Source organism: Mauremys reevesii, linkage group 9 (genome assembly GCF_016161935.1).
Source record: "Mauremys reevesii isolate NIE-2019 linkage group 9, ASM1616193v1, whole genome shotgun sequence".
Taxonomy (NCBI): Eukaryota; Metazoa; Chordata; order Testudines; family Geoemydidae; genus Mauremys; species Mauremys reevesii.
In genome coordinates this window covers 84,823,475-84,848,726 of record NC_052631.1, presented here as the reverse complement: position 1 = coordinate 84,848,726, position 25,252 = coordinate 84,823,475, and the positions used below count along the sequence as shown (strand labels likewise).

Genomic DNA, 25,252 nt, shown 5'->3' with positions numbered 1-25,252 from the left:
AGACTTTTAGGCTGCACATTTTATTTCATTCATCATCAAATAGATGTTTCTGAAAACCTCACTGAAGATTAACAGGGGACTGGGAATTGACACAATTTAATAAAAAGCCTCAGTTGAAACAAATGCGGTTTGAAAGCCAAGTTAGTGTTCTGAGAAATCAAGATCTCCGACTGCTAAGAGAGAGGACACTGAGACTGTGTCTACACTGCAGTTAGACACCCTTGGCTGGCCCCTCGCAGTTGACTCACACTCGCAGGGCTTGGGCTGCGGGGCTGTAAAATTGCACTGCAGACGTTTGGGCGCTGGCTGGAGCCTGGCAGAGTCCCAGAGCTGAGGCTCCAGCCGGAGCCCAAACATCTCCAGTGTAATTTTACAGCCTGAGCCCCATCAGCTGGCACAGGCCAGCTGTGGGTGTTTAATTGCAGTGTGGACATACCCATAGAGCTCAGCCACACTGGCCCATGTTGCTATATGACTGAAAGGTGATGCTGCTATTCTGTCCCCTGTGTACTGCGCCGTTAAGTGTAGAAGGGCCTACGGGAGCAGCTGCCATGTATTGTTACGTTTCAGACACGCAGTGTTAGAGAGAGAACCACTGAGTTCTCGCTCTGGTGGTGACTTTGGGCCACTGAGTTACTCCTGATTTGACTGAAAGCAGAACGGGTCTCTGGATAGTTGTTGTTGCTTCATCTAAAACAAAAGTCAGCTAGACAGAGAAATACATAATGTGCCATAACAGGCATTAAGGACCCTACAGGAATGCGTACAGAGTTGAAGCAAACTCAGTTAAAAATTCAAACAAATATTCACCAAAAAATATTTGGACTATGCGCCCAGCTCTGGCCAAGAATCAGAAGAAGGAGAGTACATGTGTGGTGCTTACAGTGGTCTGAAAACTTTTGGGGGCTGGGAGGGTCTTTCATAATCCAGGAGCGGCAGCTTTGGTAAAACAGTGCTTAAAGTACAGATCTCAGTGACCCAGCTTGATTACTCTATTTATTTATTTGTTTGTTTGATTGTTGTGCTTGGTCTGTGACCTTCTCCTCCAACACACACACACACACTCACACACACTGTAAGCCCAGCATGTGTGTGTGATGTGTTATGAGCCATCAAGAGGATCATTGGCAGCATTGCAGAAAATTGTGCCTGCCCCCAAAGAAGCTTGCAACTGTTTGCTCTGTAAGGACAAGGTTGGGATTGATCAGAAAACCTGTCCAACTGAGCATTTCTCTAATTTGGGTTTCCAACTCCTGGGCTTTGTTGTTGTTTTTGTTTGTTTGGTGATGTAGCAATTCAGAAAAGCTTAGTTCTGGTCCAGTAACTGGTTCTGCCTTGTGTAATCTGTGCTGTCATTGTCTTCCCTGGACCAACTCAGCAGTCACTGACCACTGTAAATGGTGTGCCAGGATATGTGTTTCCAGTAGATAATCATAGAATGTAACAATTCAGCAGAGAATGATAAATACACTGTGCTCCTTCAAGTGGGTGTCGGGTCTCCTGCTGGGTCCATCATCATTCTCAGCTGTTTAATGATGCAAAGTTGCTTTGAATTCTCTCTGTCTCTCTTCTAGGACAAATGCTTTGAAGAGCTGCCTACTGCCTGTTAGTAAAGGATGCTAGTGAATAACATACAAACACACACACACACCCCATCCCCCTCAGTATCAAAGTTATTTTCTAACCAAGTTTACAAACAACGGGCTCCATCCTGTCAGGTGCTAAATTCTCTGAAATCAATGGGATTTAAGGGACTCAGTACAAGGGAGGTGAATAATTGGGATGTGTGTAGTTTATACAATTAATGTTGCCTCTTCGTCTGTTCGGATTATCTAGAAAAGGAACATGATTTTCTAAAATTTGATAATTATTCAGCCAATGATTTTTGAATTTTTGATGCAAACAGCTTCTGTGAGCATTTAGTAATTGACCTTTGAAATACAAGTTGTTTTGATTGGACACATAGGTCATCTGGTAGGTTTCTGGTCCTTGATTGGATGAATGTTATTCTTAGGGCTGGTCCTCATCTGGTGTAAATGGGTGTAGCTCTACAGAAACCAATTGCGCTATGCCAACATGCGCTATGACACAGCTGAGGAGCTGCTCCTTCCACAATGCAGATTACAAATCTGAGATTCGCTTGCTGCTACTATCCTCCAATATTAGCTTAAAATAGGGCTGTTAAGCAATTAAAAAAATTAATCACGATTAATCGCACCGTTAAACAATAGACTATCATTTATTTAAATATTTGTGGATGTTTTCTACATTTTCAAATATATTGATTTCAATTACAACACATAGAATACAAAGTGTACAGTGCTCACTTTATTTTTAATACAAGTGTTTGCACTGTAAAAAGACAAAAGAAATAGTATTTTTCAATTCATCTCATACAAGTACTGTCGTGCAATTTCTTTATCATGAAAGTTGAACTTACAAATGTAGAATTATGTACAAAAATACTGCATTCAAAAATAAAACAATGTAAAATTTTAGAGCTTGCAAGTCCACTCAGTCCTACTTCTTTTCAGCCAATCACTCAGACAAACAAGGTTGTTTACATTTGCAGGAAATAATGCTGCCCGCTTCTTGTTTACAATGCAGGGGCGGCTCCAGGCACCAGCACGCCAAGCATGTGCCTGGGGCAGCAAGCCACAGGGGGGCACTCTGCCAGTTGCCGCGAGGGCGGCAGGCAGGTTGCCTTCAGCAGCATGCCTGCGGAGGATCCGCTGGTCCTGCGGCTTCGGCGGACCTCCCGCAGGCATGCCGACAAATCTGCGGGACCGGGGACCTCCCGCAGGCAAGCCGCCAAAGGCAGCCTACCTGCCATGCTTGGGGCGGCAAAATACCTAGAGCCGCCCCTGTTACAATGTGAAAGTGAGAAGAGGCGTTCTCATGGCACTGTTGTAGCCAGCGTCACAAGATATTTAAGTGCCAGATGTGCATGCTGCAATGACAATTCCAGGGGACGTGCGTCCATGTTGGTGACGGATTCTGCTCGAAAACCATCCAAAGTAGTGTGGACCAACGCATGTTCATTTTCATCATCTGAGTCAGATGCCACCAGCAGAAGGTTGATTTTCTTCTTTGGTGGTTCAGGTCCTGTAGTTTTCGCATCAGAGTTTCCACATTAAGACTTCTGAAAGCATGCTCCACACCTCGTCCCTCTCAGATTTTGGAAGTCATTTCAGATTCTTAAACCTTGGGTCCAGTGCTCTAACTAGCTTTACAAATCTCCCATTGTTACCTTCTTTGAGTTTTGTGAAATCTGCAGTGAAAGTGTTCTTAAAACGAACAACAACATGTACTGGATCATCCTCCGAGACCGATGTTATATGAAATATATGGCAGAATGCGGGTAAAACAAAGCAGGGGACATACAGTTCTCCCCCAAGGAGTTCAGTCACAAATTTAATTAACACGTTATTTTTTTAATGAGCATCATCAGCATGGACGCATGTCCTCTGGAATGGTGGCCAAAGCATGAAGGGGGTATACAAACATTTAGCATATCTGGCGCATAAATACCTTGCAATGCTGGCTACAAAAGTGCCAGACAAATGCCTGTTCTCACTGTCTAGTGAAATTGTCAATAAGAAGAGGGCAGCATTATCGTCCATAAATGTAAACAAACTTGTTTGTCTTAGCGATTGGCTGAATAAGAAGTAGGACTGAATGGACTTGTAGCCTCTGAAGTTTTACATTGTTTTGTTTTTTAGTGCAGTTATGTAACAAAAAAAATCTACATTTGTAAGTTGCACTTTCAGGACAAAGATTGCACTACAGTACTTGTATGAGGTGAATTGAAAAATACTATTTCTTCTGTTTATCATTGTTATCATACAGTGCAAATATTTGCAATCAAAATATACACTTTGATTTCAGTTTCAACACAGAATACAAGATATATATAAAAATGTAGAAAAACATCCAAAATATTTAATAAATTTCAATTGGTAGTCTCTTGTTTAACAGTGTGATTAAAGCTGCGATTAATCATGATTAATTTTTAATTGCAATTAATTTTTTAGTTAATCGCATGAGTTAACTGCGATTAATTGACAGCCCTACTTAAAAAAATATAATTGTCTGATGACATTCCTGCCAGTAAACTCATTCACCAGAATATTCACAGAACCCAAATACAAAAGGGGCAGCTGCCCCAGTTGAATCACATTTATTTACAATTTAAATCAGTTAGTGGAACATTTTTCCCCTCATTTGATACTATCAAAGCCTAAAAATTAGAGCCTGAAAAAAAAAAACCCTCAGGTGGAATGTATCTGGATATAAGTCATACCAGGAGAATAACAGTATGAACACAGCTTGACACTAATGCAGTCTGGGCTGAGAAGCCAATGCAGCCTATCGTGGCAGTCAGCCATATCCCCTGGGAGCGTCTCCAAATAATATAATATATATGTGCAGCCGCACCCCCATGCACAATCCTTTTAGAGAAGTAAAAGGCACTATGCCAAAAATGTATTTTGTGGACTCGTAACTGACAACTAATCCCATTATACTCGATCAAAGGGCTAACGGAAGCCCTTAAGGGCGTATTCTTAAAAATGAAGTAGTAAGTAAATTATGCTGCAGTACATTTGCACTTTTCAGCATTTCCTATGTTACATTGTATTAGAAGGGGGAACTGATCAGTTTTCCCTGGTGATGTCTCGTTCTGATGTCACTGCTTGAAAACTAGGGTGATACCTGACAGACAAATACACCGGGCAGGGATGATGTCAAACCCATGTGTTTAGCACTGGCTGCATGTGCAATAATTAGCCACGCTATCTGCCCAATGCTGACTGTGAAGAAGGATAGTATGGAAAATATTATTTCCTTTGCTGTAAACACTTCCATGAAATAGTGCATCAGCATTTCAGTGCTAGCTACTAAAGCCTATGAAGGGTTGCAGAATTTGAGTCAGTAGGAGGGATGCTGGAACCAAGGATAAGGTGTAAGGAGGAGGCAGGCCACCAGGCATATCTTGCAATGGGAATGGGAGGAAGCTAGACCTCCAGGACAAAGTATGAGGAGGCCTCACATTGGCAAAAGTGCAAGGATCATATGGGCATGATGCTAGGATCATGCATTTAATATGCACGCTCAACCTTAGCTAGAGAGGATGTTTGCGTTAATTGAAACTTGCCATGACTTGCACCATCCAGGTGTGATCCTTGCACTTTTGGCAGGTAGGGGAAGGAGGGATGCCTGGAACTCTGCTAAGGCTGCACCGTGGGCATCTTTCAGAGTGCAGCATTGAGCACTGAACTTTGAGAACACCAGCATTGTCCAGGTGCCTGACCATAGGAATGCTTAAAGGGGGGGACATCAGATATATTTACTGCTACTATACAAATATTATACATACAAATTGCCAGCATTTATGTGGGAAGCAAATACAAACGAAAAATGTATCACATTTCTAATGTATTTTGTGTGTTCTCCTTACAAGGCTGGAAGCCTAAAAACTACCAGTGTCCAAAGGGTTAAAGAGCAAAACACACCATAATGCTCTGTGGCCTTTTCGGATGGAGAATGTTCCGCGTCAGTGAATGGAGGGACAAACGGCCTGTTTCTATCACCAGCAAAAGGAGCACAGAACTAATATGTGGAAGTGACATATCTGGTCTCCTGGGGATATTACAGCCAGGCCATCACTGCAGAAGATTAACCTCGGCAAACCGCTGTTTACTCCGATAGGACATACTTGCAGGGGCCCTGCTCTCTGTCTCTGTGGTTAGTAAACAAACTGCTGAGTACAGCTGGGCTCAAAGCGAAAGGAAAATGTATCTGAGGTCTGGGTCTTAATGGGCCCATTTTCTCTGCACTTTTTGCCATGCTGAGATTGCTCTGACTGGAAACTAATTGCACTTCTCCCCATTTCAGTTAATGCACCTACTGCCGAGAACCTTCTATGCCTGTCATAAAATCCATAGGGTTTTGCAGGCACATGTGACTCAACATTGTGAGATGCTGTCCAGGTTGAGAATCAGTGGACATCAGGCAGGTCTGGGGGCAGAGACTACTTTTTATTCTAGGTTTGTGCAGTGCCTGTCACGATGTGGTTCGATCCCTGGTTGGGGCCTTATAAGCACTGTCATTATACAAATAATATCATTTAAATTACAAATCTAGTTTCTCCTGCAGCCTTCTAAAAAAAAACCTGTAAAACTGCTAGGTGGTGAAATGTTTTCTTTTAAAATAACGTTACTAGCTCCTTTAACTGTAATGTACATTAGCTCTGTAATGCAGCTGGTAAGGACAGTACTTAAAGCAGGCTTTTTGGTTTTCCTGTGCTGCTGTATGAAATGATTTAAACCTGAGTCTACGCTTGTGTATCACCAGTGCATTGATCTATGATTCTGCTACTAGCTGGGCGGTCACTGGCTAACTAGTGATACTAATTCGTCCCAAGGAAGGAAAGAGACAAGTTGATTCATCCAATTACAGTCTTCTATAACCTGCTACCTGCATGGCAGGATTGTCAGGAGACAGTAGCCACAAGCCATGTTGGTTCATCATTGTTCAGGAACACACGTTGCTCTTGGGCATATTTTTATTTAATGTTGATTGATTTTTAATTGTTATTAGGGGAATTCACCCCTCCTTTTATCTACTTGGTGCTTAATAGCCCATGACCTGTACCCAGTTAAGAGCTACTAAGAAGCATTTGACTGGAGGAAAAAATATATATTTAAGCAATAACCATAGGAAGGATCACACACAGGGCTTAAATTCAGCCGGAGCTGTCCGGAGCAGAGCTCTGGTAAATATTTTCAAATCTTGACACCAGCCTGATGCTGTTGTGGTTCTCAGCCAGGGATCTGCAGTCCTCTGGGGGGGAGGGGCATGGGCCAGTTTCAGGGGGTCCATGGGGCCCCATGGCTGAAGCCTGGAATCCCAGCATGCCCCGTGGAGAATGGTGGTGGGGAGGCATGGTTGGCGCCAAGAAATACTCTCTGAGAATTTAAGCCCTGATCACACATGATGAAACATTGTGAGTGGTGACCTTTCAAAATAAACTTTGACCTGCAGTTTTCATACAGTGGTCCTTTATTTTTTGGAAATGTAGGTTGACACCTAAAATACTGAGCAACAATTATTTTTGAGGTATTTCAATGGGATAAGTAGAAATGGAAATTCAGGTAAACAAATGTTCAGCAGCCTTAATAAGACAAGCCCAAACCGGATCCCCACACACAGAAGTATTCTGAAGCAGTTCATATCCAGACCTGAACTTCATGGTTCTGACCAATCTTAAATGTAAAACTAAAAACAGCCTTCAATCCCTCACAGGGCTGGGTAGTAATGCGAACTACCTTGAGAGCTAGCTAGATGGCGGTAGAACATACTCAAATGTTGCTAGATTAGTATGACGAATAAATCCTTGTGGTCAAAAGTTCCTATTCCTTGGTCCTGAAGAAAACACATAACAGGCTTGCCAACAGACGTTAAGTAGAACAATGCAACATAATCTGAAAACTAGTTCTTCAGCAGGAATAGTCACCCGGGGAGTGATTTCTGCTAATGTACATGCAACCCATAAAAGCCTGCAAGCATATATAATATCTTACATCATTCTTGTTTCTCACAGTGTAGTATAGGACATGAAACTATATGGAACCAACATCAAAAGATTGCATTTAAATTGAATAATTAGGCAAACACAACTGTAGTGGGGAATTACAGACTCTGCCCAGAATGTAGCTTGGCAGCAAAGTCCCCTACCCTACACATGGAGGGCACACTCCATGAGTGGATCTACCCTGGTCTACATGGAAGGTGGAGGTGGTTGAACTGCTCCACAGGGAACTGAGAGTGAGGAGTGGTTTGGCATGGAAAAGATCAAGGACCTGTCCAAGGGAGGCGCAATCAGCCATACAGGAGATCCAAGGAGAGGTCAAAAGCTGAGTCAGCCCTGCTGGGATTCCTAGTCCTGATGGCAGGTACTCTAGGTATTTCAAACTTGATGCTTAGACCTCTTTGCCATCCTCTACCTCTGTTCATCTAAACCTGTGAAGCCAGCAACTCTGTCTCCACTCTCCCATCATCAAAGAATAATGTGCCTGATTTGCTGGTCTGGCCATGCTGCACTTGATGCAGAACCAGAGAGGGGCTCCCCTGATCCTGGGGCCAGCCCACCCTCCAATATAAATTACTTACACTCCCCGGAGCTAGTCTAGCAGCCAGGACCCACTGGAGTATATGCTCTGTACCACCTGTGGATTCTCCTTGTACAGGGATGAATCTTCTGGGTTCATGGCTGTTTTGCACTGATAGAGAGATGCAAAGCAGCCCCAGCAGAGCCAAGAATCTGGACTATTTATTTTCCTTAACTGAAAATTATCACATCCATCACAAGAGGAGGTAACATCCATTGGTTTCAAGATTTAGTGGTACATCTTAATGAATCTGGCCTTCATTGCTGTAGGATTCAAGCCCTTCAATAACATTAGTAAGTTCTCCCCCACAATAACTTAAGGAAATATTATTGCCCCTATTTTATAAATGGGGAACCACAGTGCCGGGAGATTAAGTGTCTGACCCAAGGTCACACAAAGAGTCTGTAGCACAGTCAAGAGTTGAAGCGAGATCTAATGAATACAGTCCTGGGCCTTAACGACAAGCCCTTTCTGCCTCCCCTTTGTACCACTGTGCAGAGCACGGCTACCGTGCTGTTATAGTCTGATGTCCCAGGGGAAGTTGCCTGATTCTGCAAAGAGCTGTTGAAAGCAATTTGTACTCTGTTGCTGAGGATGATTTGCCTGGATGGGAGGAGATCCTGGAGAGAAATGCATCTATTACAGAGCTCCGGAGGGCGGAGGGACTCGGACAGCAGTCAATTAAAATGTTTGGACTCTGGCACCATCCCTGTAATATCTCCCCTACGGTTCTTGCCCATAAGGCTGGATGTGCATTTTTAAACAATGCCTCTTTGTTTTGTTCAGTTGGAAGCGGTCTCAAGCAAACACAACCAGCTGCCTAGACAAGCCCATTGCATGCCAAGCTAAAGCGTAAAAGGAAGAAATTACGAACATTCCAATATTTATCATATTTTTTAAAAATAATCCAAATGCAACACTATTTCCCAGCAATAGTTCTCCATCCTTCGTGGTGCTGGTTTCAGGGGCTTGTGCAGCTGAAAGCCTCATGGCAATGAGGTTATCTAAATTATGCACAGCACGCACATATGAGGCCATCTTAATCCAAAGGGATGGCCTTAGAGAAAATAGTAGTGAGCTGATTTTCGGAGGTGCTAAGCAATCACAGGTCCCACTGACTTTAGCTGCAGTGGTAGGTCCTCGGCATTTTTGAAAACCAGTCTCCTCAGTTCCCTACAGTCTGGCAGCCAGATTCTGATATCAGTGGCGTTCTTTGGAATTGCTACTGACAGAACAGAGATCAGAACCTGGGGGGGATGATAGCCTAGTGTAATTGTAGATTTCACATTTGAATATAACACCCACAACTGAGATTTATTCTTAACTCCTTGAGGGTTCCTTTGTTTAAACGTCTCTCTTAGTCCCAGCTCAGCTTTGTGGACAGGAACTCCTGTTTGCATTGCTTAGATGGCTGCTTCCAATCCATCACATCATGGGTTTATATGTATAACCCTCCATGCTCATAGCCCTCCTTTGTGAGAAGGAAGCAGTTGCACACTGCTTTGCTGTAGTCTCTGTGGTTTTCAAGCTATTGTGTAAATAAACTAGCAGTATCGCAGTGGGGAGGGGAAACAAAGATGTTCCAGTTTATGACAAAAATGCAGACAACACACTAAGGCCTTGGCTCCAGTAGCGATTTTGACTACTGGTGCAGCGGTGCAAACCCCTAGTGTAGACATGCAAAGCCACAGGCCATAAGCCGTGTTTTGCGCCAGTGCTTGAAACTGGGATAAGTTGCCACAGTGCAAAACTACGTCAAGGATGGGTTAGCGGTACCGGGGCAAATCACTGCTGGTAATTGTACACTAAGGGACCTCCCACCGGGAGCAATGCCGCTGCAGCTGATGGAAGCTTTGCCTTTTATTTTCCATCAGTCATCTACGGTAATTTACTAGCAGGCACAAGGAGAGTATGGAACCCTGCGGGAAGGAGAGAGAAGGGAAGATAGAGGCATGGTGGGCAGTCTCCGAGAGGGAGTGAAGGCAGAGGGGGTAGGAGGCCTGGGGCTGAGAATGGAAGACAGACAGGAAAGGGCCAAGTAGTTGATCAGTTTGGACTGAACAAAGCATGGGGAAGAGAGGACAGAGAGAGAGGCAGGATTCTTTTGGTATCCCACAGTTCTGGAGACAATGAGCCTAATTCACCAAGGTGTCACTCCAGCTTCACACCAGACTGATTTCAAAGGAGCGAAGCGGGTGTCAAACTGGGGTAACACACTGGTCCACAAGTATGTAGGAAGGACATTATGGATAGGAATGTGTTCTGGCCAGGGCACTGGACGAGGACTCGGGTGACCTGAGTTCTGTTGCCAGCCCTGACACTGGCCTGTTGTCTGCCACTGGGCAAGTCCCTGCCCCACTCTGTGCCTCAGTTTCCCTTTTCTTGTCTTCTCCCTTTGGATAGTAAGCGCTGCAGGGCAGGTTTGTCTCTAGCTGTGTGTGTATGGTGCCCAGGACAACTGGGCCCCAGTCTTGACACATTCCTGCAATACAGATAATGATAACAGAATTGTGGAGACAACCGAGGGCAGGACCGATAAAATGCCACAAGGGTTATGCTAGGTAGGAAGCCACATTAGGAGAACCTCTCCACAGCTATAGCGTGACTGCAAGAAGAGGTGCATTTATATGCAGAGATAGCTAACCTCAGAGAGCTGCCACAACATAACACCCTTCTGGAGTCAAGGCATAGATGGTTCTCACCTGAATGTAGCTAATCAAAGTTGACACTATATGCCCTCCCTTGGGTGGACCTCGATTAGCTGAGGTGAAAACTACAGTGTCCCATGTCCACCAGGAGGGAGCTATCTCCCTGCTTCCAGAGGCCACTAGCATTCCACAGGTAAAATTATCCTTTTTTCTAAAAAAAAACGCCTACAAATATTATCCTCTCTGTCTCACAAATTACGGCAGGTCCCTGCCAACTTCCCTCCCTCCCTCAACAAGACAGCTCCTCTTGTTTGCAGTGAAGACATAGCCACGGGATTGTCTACACAGCAAGCCATTTCTACAGTGAGAGGGACCTGGCCTTTCTGAACGCTCTTAGGGCTTGTCTACATAGCAAGTTGCCGAATGGCAGGTCCCAGTGTGAATCTACAAGGCCTGAGCTGGCTGCACAGCAATGTCCCATGCAGACACGGCTACAGCACAGTGAAAGTGCCGAAGCGAGGCTCGGTGTACTACCGCTGGAAGTACTCCAAGCCGCACTCTGGGACTCTCACTGCACTGTAGCAGAGTCCACACAACAAGACGCTACCGTGCGGCAAGCCGAGGCACAGTGGAGTCACATCCTGGCTTGCCATGCAGTAACTTGCTGTGCAGTCAAGCACTCAGAGGATTCAGAAAGGTCAGGTCCTCCTCTTTCTGGAAGAGGCATGACTGAAGTAATCAGGGGTGTTAAAGACGATAGTGGAATAAAGTACTGCAGTTACTGTCATCAGGGGATGTGTATTAAAGAGAAAGCACCGTGACCAGCGGCTAAAGTAGGCAGAACGTTCTCCCACAGAGATTCCTGGCTTTTGGGGAATGTTACAGCTCTGGGCCTGGTAACAAACCAGAAGAACATTTAATGTACTGAGAGTGTCTCTCGTAACAGACGTGGTATTTATGTAGAGCCTACAGGAAATTAAAGACTATACATAAAACAGAAGGGTGAAATATTGGAATAAAAATCATATTCATGCTACCGAGATTTACTTCAGATGTTTAATAGAGATGTTTCCAGCTCAGTGGATCTTTGCTGTCCTGAGCAGTGCTCTGAAGATCACTGTACAGTATTAGCATATGCTAATCAGCAACCTGAAGCCACTCACATATGTAGCATAATGCAAACGATTTCCATTACCTCCTACAAACTGGGCTGCCCCCATGAAGCGTCCCATCATCCGAGAGATGAGCTCTTCCACACAGCAACCCAGGATGGCTGCTAACGCCACCAGGAGCAGCAAGGCACAGCCAATTCCCGTCACCACGGTGCAGATCTGCCAGGATAAGCTGGGGATAGCCCCAAAATTGGCATACCTCCCACATTCTTCCACCATCACCAGGTGCCTCTCCTCCGTCCGAGCTGGGTACGTGCACCGTCGGAAGGTGCCAAATGAAACCGGCTTCCCCATCTGGGAACCAACAAGCCAACAGGGCACAAAGTAACTGGCCGAGCTGGCAACTGCTGTGAGAAAGGATAGGAAAGCCCAGAGGGCCCCAACCAGCGTCAAACTGCTGCCCATCTTCTTAGAGCTCTGGTTAGAAGTGAAATCGAAGGTAGCTGCCTCAGGGCATGTAAAGTGTCTCCCTGTCAGTGGTCTTCACAAACCTCAGAGAGGGACAAAAGAGGGGGCAACAGAAGGGACTCAGCCCAGACAGAAAACAGGAACAGTGCGTCAGGTCTGCCTCTCTGCTTTCAGAGGCCACCAGCTTCCTCCAGGCAAAATTATCCTTTTTTTTTTCCCCTCAAAAAAAGTCCTACAAATATTCTTATCCTCTATATATTGCAAATAACTATGGGTCCCTGACAACTTCCTCCCTCATCCAACAAGCCAGCAGCATCCCTCTTATTTCACTCCATTGTGTTCTTAGTCCTTTTCCTGAGTGCTGGGCCCGGCCAGGCCTACTGAATGATACATATGGGTCCAGAGACAAACCAATGTTTCCAACAAGAGACTATTATTTGCTCAGGCTGCTGAAAGTTCAGATTCTGTTGTGCCGTTGTCAGTTGACCTCCTAGCCGGCTCTGACAGTGCTAGCGGGTCGTTCTGATGCAGTTGCTATGTTCAGCTGCAATCTCTGAAATAGAAAAGCCACCCAATAAGATTACTGGTTGAGCGATTTCATACTTTACATTGTAGGTTTCAAAAACTCTTCACTCCAGAAAAGTGTTTAGGAATTAATGTTACTTAAAGGTCCTCCTATATATGCAAACCATGGGCCCAGTCTCGGACTCCCATAGTTAAAAGTTAAACACATTAAAAGTTAAATGAAATTAAATTAAAAATTAAAAGTAAATTGCAAGTCATTGCAAATGAAAGAAATTAGCAACGAATAATCATTTGCTTTTTGTTTCAGTTTGTTCCCTCAATGCCTGTGGCCTCTCTCAGACACAAGAATGTTTCTCATATGAGTCAGTTTCACAATATTGACCGTGTTCCTTTAACCCAGGGGTCGGCAACCTTTCAGAAGTGGTGTGCCGAGTCTTCATTTATTCACCCTAATTTAAGGTTTTGCGTGCCAGTGATACATTTTAACGTTTTTAGAAGGTCTCTTTCTTTAAGTCTATAATATATAACTAAACTATTGTTGTATGTAAAGGAAATAAGGTTTATAAAATGTTTAAGAAGCTTCATTTAAAATTAAATTAAAATGCAGAGCCCCTTGGACCGGCGGCCAGGATCCGGGCAGTGTGAGTGCCACTGAAAATCAGCTTGTGTGCCGCCTTCGGCACGCATGCCATAGGTTGCCTACCCCTGCTTTAATCAAACTGAGACTTTATATAGCAATGTGTAATTCCCTCACTGAGCATTCCTAGGTGAACAGCTGCAGTGAGCCCTCCAATCACACAGAAGAGATTGCACTGTATACGTACAGACAGATAGTTTTGTGCCTTCTAGGTGACAATTGCTTTCTTTACTTGATGGCCTCAAAGCAATCCCAAGAAGAATTATACTTAGCTGTCTTATGTGGTTGCCGTTACCATAGTATCTGAGCACCTCAAAAACTTTAATACTTTAAAACTTTACCATCACAGCAGGCCTGAGAGGTAGGGCAGTGCTATTAGCCCCATTTTACAGATAAGAAATTGAGACACAGAGAGCCTACAGGTACATCTATGCAGCCTGCAGCAGTGAGCAACCCAGCCTGGGTTGAGAGACTTGGGCTTGTGCTAGCACTCTGAAAATAGAATCCCAGGGTTGGAAGGGACCTCAGGAGGTCATCTAGTCCAACCCCCTGCTCAACGCAGGGCCAATCCCTAGGCAGATTTTTGCCCCAGATCCTTAAATGGCCCCCTCAAGGATTGAATTTATAATGCTGGGTTTAGCAGGCCCACGCTCAAATCACTGAGCTATCCCTCCCCCCTGCAAAGACAGCTCTTTGAATACACTCAGCTTAGGCTGGAGCTTGGACTCTGAAGCTTAAGGATGCAACCTGTCTCTCGGCTCCGGCTGGGAGGCTCGCTGCCACAGGCTGTGTAGACATACCCTTAAGTGACTTGTCCAAGGCCATCCAGGAAGTCTGTGGCAGAGCAGGCAATTGACGCTGTCTCTCTCAAGTCCCCAGCTAGCACTGGACCATTCTTCCTATCACAACAGTGGATAACAATCCCAGTTCCACACCAGCACTAATATGTCTCTCTCCCCCTCAAACTCCTTTCTCTGGAACTTTATTACTGGGGTGGGGCGGGGGGGTATTTTTTTAATTAAGGAGAAAGAGAGGCCTTTGAGGACATTCATGAAATGACAGCCACGCTGGAACTCTGCGTTTTAATAACAGAATTTCAAACAGATGTTAAAGGCGTTTGACTTAGGAAACTTTTTGAGGTTGTTGGGTTTTTTAAATTAAAATACAGTATAGCAGGAGCAGCAGGAGCTGTCATTTCTGCTCCTGCTCTTCTGTGCCAATATGCTCTGGTTGTAAATGTTTCGTCAGTTACATCTAGGGAGGGAAGGGGGAAAGTCAATGTTCCAGTCTAGTGGATTGTGCTTTCTTATTATTATTTTAATTTTAGTAAAAATATTCAAATTGAAACCTAGCATAAATGAGGTTTTTTTAAAAGCAGCCCATGTTATTTCTCCGGGATCCATCCCCTCTACACACACCAGATATACGACAGGTCATTAAGCACCCAGTATAACTTTGGAATGATCTCTCTCTTGCTTCTCCAATGAACTACAATTAAAAAACAGAAGAAAGCTAAACAGATGAGGCAGCTGCAGTAACAAGTCGTCTGGTGAATACATTTTAACAACTGAGTGGGCTTGTGTGGCTCTTTTGGGCTCTGGTTGCTACATCTCTAGGCACTCTTTCCCTCCCCCTTTCCTCTCCCCCATTGCAGTGGAGAATTTCTTCTTCCCCACTGAGAAGCAAACTAAATTTGTACTGTCTCTGCATGAGACCTAGGCAACTTCAGACTAAAATCTGTTGGTTTGTGCTTCATTTTGGAACCAAGCTTACCTCCGTACCACACACTCTTGGTGCTATTAACAGGCCCGTGGCAGGGGAGCCTGAAGAGCTCAGGCAGGCAGTAATACTGTAGGCTATGCAGTCTTCGGGTAAAATACTGGCCCCATTGAAGTCAATAGCAAAACTTTAGTAGAAAAAAGATTTTGCCGTTTTAATCTACTTCACTGGTCCAGATCCAACCCAACTCAGAAGTGACTGGAAGTTGTTACCATCGGGTGGCTGTTCTGTCTCCTCTGGTAAATGAGTCTGCGGTCTCCATTTAGTTCCTAGTGTCCAGATGTCTACATCACAGGACAACCATCACAATTACCCTGGCTGGCAATCTGAGTCGGGAGGCCAAGGAGTGAATGGGCATGGAAAAGAGAGTAGCCTCTTGCCTTTAGAGGTGACCTTTGCAGTTCAGGGTACAGTACTGAGAGGACTTCAGTCTCCATGGTACTAAATTCATACGAAACAATTTTTAAAAGGAAATAAAATGACCCCATAATGGTTTTTGCTGAAATCGGGGTGTTAGCCACTGTGACCTGGCCAAAGTAAAGTATGGAATATTACATTATATCCCTGCCTAAATTCCCTGCTCTAGCACCTGTTAGATACTGCTCGAGATGGGCCTGAACTGGAACCCCAGATGCAAACACCAGCAGGGGTGGGAGACATTCAGATCCAAATCCCAACCTGATGCATCAAACCAGGGCAGCCCAAACCACCACATCAAGTCTAGACACAGCTGGACACTGGAAAAATTCCAGTTTGGATGCAAACTCTGTAATTTAGACCCATCTCAACATGCGCTGTTCTTCTCTTCTTGTGCTAAAACTTGGGAGATGTAATGTTGTTGTATGCTGATAAACAGCTGCTGGGCTCCACTCCAGGGATGACTGCATTTCTGAGTGAGATATGGTGGAGGAAGTGCTTTTTGTGTCTACTCCATGGGACATGTCCCTTTGAACATACCTGCCCGAAAGCTAGGGTCAGATTTTCCAAAGTGCCTAAGGGAATTGGCCGGATTTCCAGAAGCCCTCCGCATTCCCCCAACACGCTGAACCCCTTTGAAAATCTGCACCCTTCTTCTTGGTTCCTAACTGGGAGCTGAGCACTTTTAAAAATCTAGTCCTTCCAGTGCAAAGTAATAAGACTCCAAGCCCCAGAGCAATATTGTTCTGCCTTCACCTTCCCTTCCCTCGGATATACAGCACTGTGGGGCATCCGCCAAGAGATCATCATACAGGAACATGAATAAATAAAATACAAATGAGTAACCTAAAGCCCAGATCTCTTCCCTTTACTCTTCATGCTCCCATGGCCCCCAATCTGCTTTTCTTTCTACACCCTTCCTGTAACACAACGGAGGATAGCGGTGCCAGCCAACTCCTCTTAGCAGCTCCTGTGCCATGCTCTGCGAGGCATGAGTCACAGCCATACAGAGCAAGGAGGCAGGCAGCAATGCACAAAGACTAGCCAGGTGATGTCCACTCAGCAGCAGTAGAAGGCAGTTTCCCAAGTGATGAAGGCAGAGGCAGTGGGGCAGGTGCCACGGTCTATTGCTGGAAGGACCCTTTGAGGTTTACTGAATCCCTGCTCAAGCAGGAAACAGCAGAACTCTAGAGTGAAAGGTCCCCACATGACCGATGTGGTGGCCAGGCCTATGATTCTGTGGTTGTAGAAGTCTCTGCCATCACTACCCATTCCACATCCTGTAGCCGTGTGGACTTCACGGTCACAAGCAGGCATAGTCCCCTACCACGAGATCTATGAGATAATCTTTACTAGCTGTTCCGCTATTAAGACCTTCATCCTCTGTGTGCATTCACTCCAGGCAGAGCAGAAACATATTCATATACAGTACTTGAGACAGACAGAAATATACACACACCAGCCATCATATTGCAACTGCCTCATAACTGTGATGTAACGTGACACATAAATCATCAAATTATAGAGCCAGAGCCTTTTTTGTTATCAATTTCCTTTGAGCTGCTCTGGTGGCCTAATGGGGCAGGAAAGCCACCAGCTTCCCCCAGCTGATGATTCCCACCACATGGGGGAGTTCTCAGCTGATACAATGCCAGTGTAGCTGACTGCTGTGCCACACATCCTGTAGTCATCAGTGAAGGAGGCATGTCAAGGGCAGGAAACCGGGGGAGGGAGCATGACCAGAGCACTATTACCTGCCAGCAATCCACAGGTGGTCCTAGTTAGCTTGCCTACTTTAGATCAGCTCCTACAGTATGCCAGAGCCTGGGTCATTGTAGGACTGGATAATACCACCTAACTCATAGATAACATATTTCATCCATAGATTTCTCAGCACTTTTCAAAGAAGGTCAATATTATTATCCCCATTTTACAGAAGAGGAAACCAAGGCACATCCAGGGAAGTGACTTACTTACGGTCACCCACCAGCAGAGCTAGGACCGGCTCTCCTGAGTCTGGACTAGTGCTCTACCCACAAGGCCATACTACCTCCCCAATTAGCTCTCACACTTCTACCCTAAGCAGTGTTTTGAGCCCTAGTCAAGGAGCTGTTCCAGAGACTCCATGAAGTCCAGTAGGAACAACACTATTGCTATTCATTTTACATGGAAGGTGCTCAGATACTATGGTGATGGGCAGCCATATAAAACCATAAGATAGACAGAGACAGATCGATCTATGGCTTTGACCTTCCCCTCCTCTGCACCTACCAAATACAGCACAGAGTCTAGCCCATGCTCTAGAGATGAAAAAGACCTATTAGCTCATATAGTGCTAGTGCGGGGCTTTTCCATTCTGAATATTTCATGGCATTGTCCAACCTTGGAGTAGTTGTAAATGCAAAAAGAAAGGTTGCAAGTAAACCATGTTTTATAGAAGTCCCTTTGCAAACTTCTAGAGTAAGGAAACGATTGGAAGACGTTTAAAACTATACTTAGTCTTTCTAATCTCTGCTCTTTGATTTGACATACTATGTTGCTATCAGCTGTCATTTCCTTCACTCCTTTACAGACAAAAAAAAAGAAGAGAAAAATCACATAAGCCAATACAGAATGTCTGGTTGTTAAGGGAATACAAGCAATTTTAAAGCAGTAAATGTGAAATCTGTGTAAACTTCATTTCACTAAAATGTAACTTTCATATTTTCAATAAATATTGTGCATGATTAAGCCGATTATCTGAACCAAGCTCCAGTGGATACATTCATTTAATTCCTGAAGTGTTATCGCATTAGGAAGTTCTCTCTTTCAGATATTCAATCTCCTGTCATTTTACCTTTAAGTCTTCAATGTATGTTAATGGGAAAGTGAAATCCTGATTCTAAACCCAGGTAAGTATTCTACAAACAATAGCAAAACAGATGGGATTAGGAAAAAAACAAACACCCTATGACATTGCTCTGGTTAATAAAATAAAATAAGAAAATAAAATTTAACAACACAGAACAAATGAATAGACTGGGGCTAAGATGCTGTTAAAGCCCTGAATTTGTAAGAAACTTCCTTAAAAGCAATTTTAAATGCATTTAGCTCAGACTGCAAATTAATCTCCTTACCACTAAATCAGTCTCTCTCCTGTCAGGTTGTGATCTGAGAAACTTCTGCTGCTCTCCGACATTCTGCCAGTCACACTGGCACTGTAATGAAAGCTCCTCTCCTCTCTGATGCCTGTGCGCAGACACTCACCTTTGGGAAGGAGGGGAGGCGTTCTCAAGACTCACTACCTAGCAGGAATTAACTCTGAGCATGCTGAATGCTTCCAACCTGGGCTGCTTGATGATGCTGGGTAGAACAGGCTACAGTCCTCCAGACAGCAATATCAGGTACTATCCAAGAAAGTCACTATTATGGTAAAGGGCTAATGCCAGACATAAAAGTTAGGGCACGGGGAGGGGTCATGAGGGGAAGAATTAGACCCCATGTTAAAAATATCGGCTCTGTTTGTTTAAATCCAGACTAGGTTTTGATTGTATACAGCAGCATTCATACTCATCTTGAGGTGCTTTACACTGATGAGTTAGAGACCAGCTGTCCAGGGACTATAAACCAGCACAGCAGCCAGTATGTGCTCAGCCATAGCTCACCTTGTAAATTAAGGACCAGATTCAACCCCGGTGTAAGTCGGCCACATTGGAGGAGGATATGGCTTTATCACAGGGAGGACACTGGCAGCTGGTTATTTCTGGCAACAGGCAGTGCTCCACCCCTGCTTCCAACCCACCCACCACGGTGATGGAAAACTGATATGTTGCCCTGGCAATGAGCAATGCGGAATCACACCCAAAGGTGGAGGGGTTGAAGCCATGTACCCCCAAGGCTGGGAGGATTGCAGCCACCACTCCAAGGAGTAAACGTAGGGCAGTGGTGGTTAGTGACTCTCTTCTGAGGGGGACAGAGGCACCCATCTGTCGCCCTGACATGGCATCCCAGGAGGTAAGCTGCCTGCCAGGGGCCCGTATCCGAGACATTACAGAGGGATTGTTGAGGATCATCCGGCCCTCTGACTACTACCTCATGCTACTCACCCATGTGGGCACTAATGATACTGCGAGATCTGACCCTCAGCAGATCAGAAGTGACTACAGGGCTCTGGGAGTAAGGGTGAAGGAGTTGGGAGCACAGGTGGTGTTCTCGTCGATCCTTCCGGTCAAGGGTGGGGGCCCAGGCAGAGACAGATGCATCCTGGCTGTGAGGATGGTGTCACCAGCAGGGCTTCAGCTTCCTTGACTACGGGATGCTGTTCCAGGAAGGAGCATATTTGGATACAGACTGGCTAACCTAATGAGGCGGGCTTTAAACTAGGTTTGAAGGGGGCAGGTGACCAAAAGCCCACAGGTAAGTCCAAAACATGGAGACCTGGGAGAAAGTTCAGAATTTGGAGGGAGCATGGGCTGTTATAGTAGGGATAAAGGAGGGACAAGACAAAACTGTGGGGGGGGAGAATTAAATCAGTATCTTAGATATCTATATACTAATGCGAGAAGTATGAGAAATAAGAAGGAAGTACTCAAATTGCTAGTAAATAAACACAACTATGACATAGTTGGCATTACAAATACCTGGTGGGATAATACACATGACTGGAATATTGGTATAGAAGGGTACAGCTTGCTCATGAAGGACAGGCAGGGGGAAAAGGGAGGAGGTATTGCATTATATATTAAAAATGTATACACTTGGACTGAGGCTGAGATGAAAATAGGAGACAGACTTGTTGAAAGTCTCTGAGTAAGCATAAAAGGGGTAAAAAACAGACATCTAACCAGGAAGAAGAGGTGGATGAGGCTTTGTTTAAACAACTATCAAAAATCATCCAAAGCACAGGATTTGGTGGTGATGGGGGACTTCAACTACTCAGACATCTGTTGGGAAAATAACACAGCAGGGCACAGATTATCTAATAAGTTCTTGGAATGTACTGGAGACAATTTTTTATTTCAGAAGGTGGAGAAAGCTACTAGGGAAGAGGCTGTTCTAGATTTGATTTTGACAAATAGGGAGGAACTGGTTGAGAATTTGAAAGTGGAAGGCAGCTTGGGTGAACGTGATCATGAAATGATATCGTTCGTGATTCTATATGACCTCTCAAGGTCCCTTCCAGTCCTCTGATTCTATGATTGTTTTCACCTCAGCTTGATTTTACACCAGAAATTTGCCCTCCCTTGTAGCCACATCTGGGGTTCATTCTCTCTCTCTCTCACGCACACACCCATACACCCTCTTTTCTTTATAGGAAAGGTGCAGGCAAAGAACAGCTTGACAGCCCTGGAGAGTTCAGGCCTCCGTTTATCCCCAAAACCGGCCCAGCACAGGCAGCTGCAAGGCGAACTTTCCCCACACTGCCCTGCTGCCACGGTGCCTCAGCCCTGAGCTTGGCGGATCACTTTCAGGGTGGCTTTCTTTCTTTTTTGCCCTCTCTGCTAAGACTGCCAATGAGGGTGCCAGGTGTGGAGGGAAACTGGCAGTGCGGGTGCTTAGAGATAAACTCATTGCGGAGGGATATCTGGGAAGTCTGAGGCAAAACATGGCCCTTGTCCTCTACCAAGGGAACTGATATCAGCAACTCAAACGGGACACTAAACACTTTCCTTGACCTTGGTCAGATTTGAGCTAGTGACCTAATGGTGACAGAACTCTGCGCCATCATTGCTAATCTGGGGTCTTAATTTCTTCCTGGACAGCCCCTAGAACTGTGCAGAAAGTGTCTCATATCTCAGGGGCAGGACACTCGCTCTAACGCTACAGCATGCTCTCACTAGCCTCCCCTCGCAGCTCCGCAGTGCTTGATGAGCACAGGGTAAAGTGGGGCGTGAAGACATCCACTCTGCCCATCAGAATGCACCCGACTAAACCACAGCAATGTTCATTTTAAATAGAGCTTTGCACACAGCATAGCAACTCAGCCAGGGTTTTCTGATCGGAAGAATCACAATGATGATTCCAAGACGGTGTGAGAAAGCAGCCTCATTCCCTCATTGCCCTGAACCTGTGCTGCATTTTTGCATTTTCCCTTTTTACCTGCCCGCTGTCCTGAAGCAGAGAAATATTAAACCTGGCAGAAATTTCATTTGATTCCTAATATAACAGTCAAAATTCCTTTCCCTCCCATTTTCTGTAATTTATGCCATATAATCCATGTGTGTAATGGAGAGCAGAATCTGGACCCTTTTCATATTATTCAAACTCTGGAAAGCACTTTGGGATACACTTGTAGGGAGGACACTGTTCAAAGGATCGTTGCGTCACACTATGCGGATGTGACCTTCATCAGAGGTTATTTTGACTCTTCCTGCATTCCTTTTTCCATTCCCGGACGTGCAGTGCAACGTTAGGCAAGCCAGCCACAAGAATCATGCTTCACTGATTAGCGCTTAACTAAGCTAGGGAAATGGAAAAGCTGGGTTAGAAACAGGGAGGAAGCTCAGTTTGTGAGAGCCAAGAAATGTCAGCATACAAAGGTGTTCGCCAGAAGGGCTTCTGTTTGTTGGACCAGGACCTCTACACCTTGTAAAGCAAAATAGGGTTGATTTCCTTTTCGACCTCTTGCAAATCCCATCTCTTCTTCGCATCCTCTACCCACCCAATGAGCCATAAAACAAAGAGATTCCGATTCATGGTCTCACTGCTAGACCTGCCTGGACTGAACTTCTAAGAGCTATCAGGGCACATTCTATAAATGTTGTTGTGGACACTAGGTTGGAACTACTTAAAAGGCCACATCAGAAAAACGACCATTACGGTGGGCCCCTTTGCTGAGTGCTTTACCAATGAAGCCAAAGCCTAAAAGGACCAAAGAAGGCCCTAGGACTCTGTGAGAGCCTGGGAGAGCCGGACTTTTGCAGGACGCGGTATGCGGTTTCAAGGGAAACTTTATGAGCGGCATTTTTGTTGAACTACAAATAACTCTTCACAGGGCCCCAGGTAACCCAGGAGGGAAGCCTGCCCCACACCACTGCCACCACCAGAATCCAAACAGCAGCTGGCTTGCCACACCCATGTGGGTGGTGGGGAGCAATTTCTGCAGAGAGTTTCTTCCTCTTGATGCTTGTACAGTCCCACCTGCTGAGGAAGAAGGGCCCATTACAAGAGCTTAGATGGCATCCCAGAGCATCTGGAGACCCCTAAATCTGTGGGAGCCAGGCAGAGCTCTGCAATGAGGGTGAAATCAGTCCCTACTTGCTTTTAACACGCTGCAGAGTCTCACGCAGTGCTGCAGCCTGACTGAAAGCAGCAGCCTTGGTGGTTTCTGGAGAGACAGCAGGAGTGGAAACAATGCAGGGTCAGTCAGTCTGTCTGTGTAGGTGGGGATTTAACATGGGAAAGAAAATCAGCCTTCTGGAAGTGTACAGCCAAGGTCTCATGCCTGCCACTACCGCAGGGGGTAGATGTTTTGTGCTGCTAAATCTCTGGCCGTGAGAAAGCCTTACTCTCGAGGTTGGTGTAAGCTCAATGGCAGGCGCTGCAGGAGGTCTCAAGCTAAGTTAAAAAGAAATCAACATGAAATCATGTAAGACTTATAAAGAAAAGAGAAGACAGCGATCGCAGCAGAGAGCGAGGGGCTTTTGCCGGGAGCACTAACCATAACTGTGAGATGCAGCGAATCCAGAGTACACATGGCATTTTAACCTCAACATGGGTGTGGTATAGGAGGGATGAGGTCGGCCACTAAAGTCCTGCAGTGTAACACAGCATATTCACTAGCTTTTCCCTGCAGCTTTCAAACTAACCGACTAACACTGCTGCTTATAACATGTCCTGCTTCTGACCATCCCAGGGCCCCTGAGGCTAGAAGAGGGGCTGGCAGGTGGAGAAGGCAGAGTTTCAAAGCAGGTAGCTGGATTAGAAATGAGGCTTTGGGTAATTAGGCAGAAAAACTATTGGTCTGGGCTTGAAGCAGCACAACATGCCTGTGGCACCATTAGGGCTTTCAGCTAATGGAGGAGAGCAAGGGTGCTGGCTATTCAGGGGAGAGGCAACAGATCTACACTCCATTGTCCCATAAGCCTCTCTTTTCTCTATGTAATTACCTCTGTCTGTCCGCTTCCCCTCCTGCATCAGCTCCCCTCAACCTGCACTACTTATTATATGGCGATATACCTGTCTCATAGAGCAGGAAGGGACCTTGAAAGGTCATCGAGTACAGTCCCCTGCCCTCACAGCAGGACCAAGTACCGTCCCTAATGGATTTTTGCCCCAGATCCCTAAATGGCCCCCTCAAGGATTGAACTCACAACCCTGGGTTTAGCAGGCCAATGCTCAAACCACTCAATATGGGGCCTTCACATGCTCCCTTTGTACCTGCACCTTGAACTGTATACTCACCTTGTTTGGTACCTTTGCATCCAGCTATACCTCCCCCCTATAATACTGTACCCTGCACCTGTTCTCCCATGGGCACCTTGCCACTCTGAGCCAGCCACCACATCAGTGCTGTCCAGACCAGGCACATCTGAATCTGGTCACAAAGACACCAGGTTTATCAGTGGGGAGAGAACCCAAGAACAGCAATAAAACCGTAGCCTCTGCCACTTGAGATGAAGAAGAATCCTATAGGTGGTAAGTTGCAGGCAATTATATTCAGTGGGGCCAGCCACTAGATGGAGAAATGCTCACACATTAAGCTAGGGCTTTACATTGCAATCCACAGCAATAGGATGGAGGTTTGGGGTGCCATTCCTCCTTAACCCTAACAAAAACAAGCACCAAAACCTCTTCCAGTCATGCCAGGTTGTAGAGGCAGGCAAACAATTACCCTCTGGGTCTTCCACTGCTAACTCACCAAAGTTCCCAGCAAACTACCTTCCCCCAAACAGACTCATGGCATAAATGTCTGAAACAGCCCCCTAGGTAGCTTTGCAGCTGTTATGTAAATTCAGCCTGTTCCTCTGCTGTGACTAATGGAGCCTAGATCAAAAGAACATTTAAGGACAGAGGTCTCAACAATGGAAAAGAGTTAACTTTCAAAGAGACAATGAGAGGGGGAGTGCTGGAGCCTTGAACACGGCTGTTGCTGATTCACTTCAAAAGAGGTTTGTTTTCGGTGAGCATGGAAAAAGCCTGAGATGTTTGTTTAACCAGGATAAAAATGCCCTTTCAGCAGTTTCTGAACCTAAAGTGGAATTCAAAGGAACTGGGTTATTGAAACATGATGGTGCTTGGTCTGAACATTTGCATTTTTCCCCTAAAAAAATGGAAAATAATCCTGTTTCTTTACATGTTACGTCTAGCGTTTGGGCGAACTGAGCACTAGAGAAGGGTACCAGAATGACAGCCCCAGAGACTGAAATTCTGGTTCTCTACAGTACTCACATATCACAAGATCGCATCCCCTACCAACATGCCTCTCCTGGTCAAGAGGGACCAAATCTAGGGGAGAGGAGAGCAGCTCAGCCTCCGTTTCCCACTTGAAACTTATTTACTACTGTAGTGTCTAGG

General features: G+C 45.3%; 1 protein-coding gene across 1 annotated transcript in view; it reads right to left on the bottom strand.

The window, feature by feature from the left end:
- LHFPL1 (LHFPL tetraspan subfamily member 1) overlaps positions 1-25,252 on the bottom strand; it is an 84,912-nt gene that overhangs the window by 26,438 nt on the left and 33,222 nt on the right. Inside the window, exon 2 of the mRNA XM_039489451.1 lies at positions 12,015-12,952. Coding sequence (XP_039345385.1) covers positions 12,015-12,396 — 382 coding nt within the window. The 5' untranslated portion in view covers positions 12,397-12,952. The remainder of the gene's footprint in view (positions 1-12,014; positions 12,953-25,252) is intronic.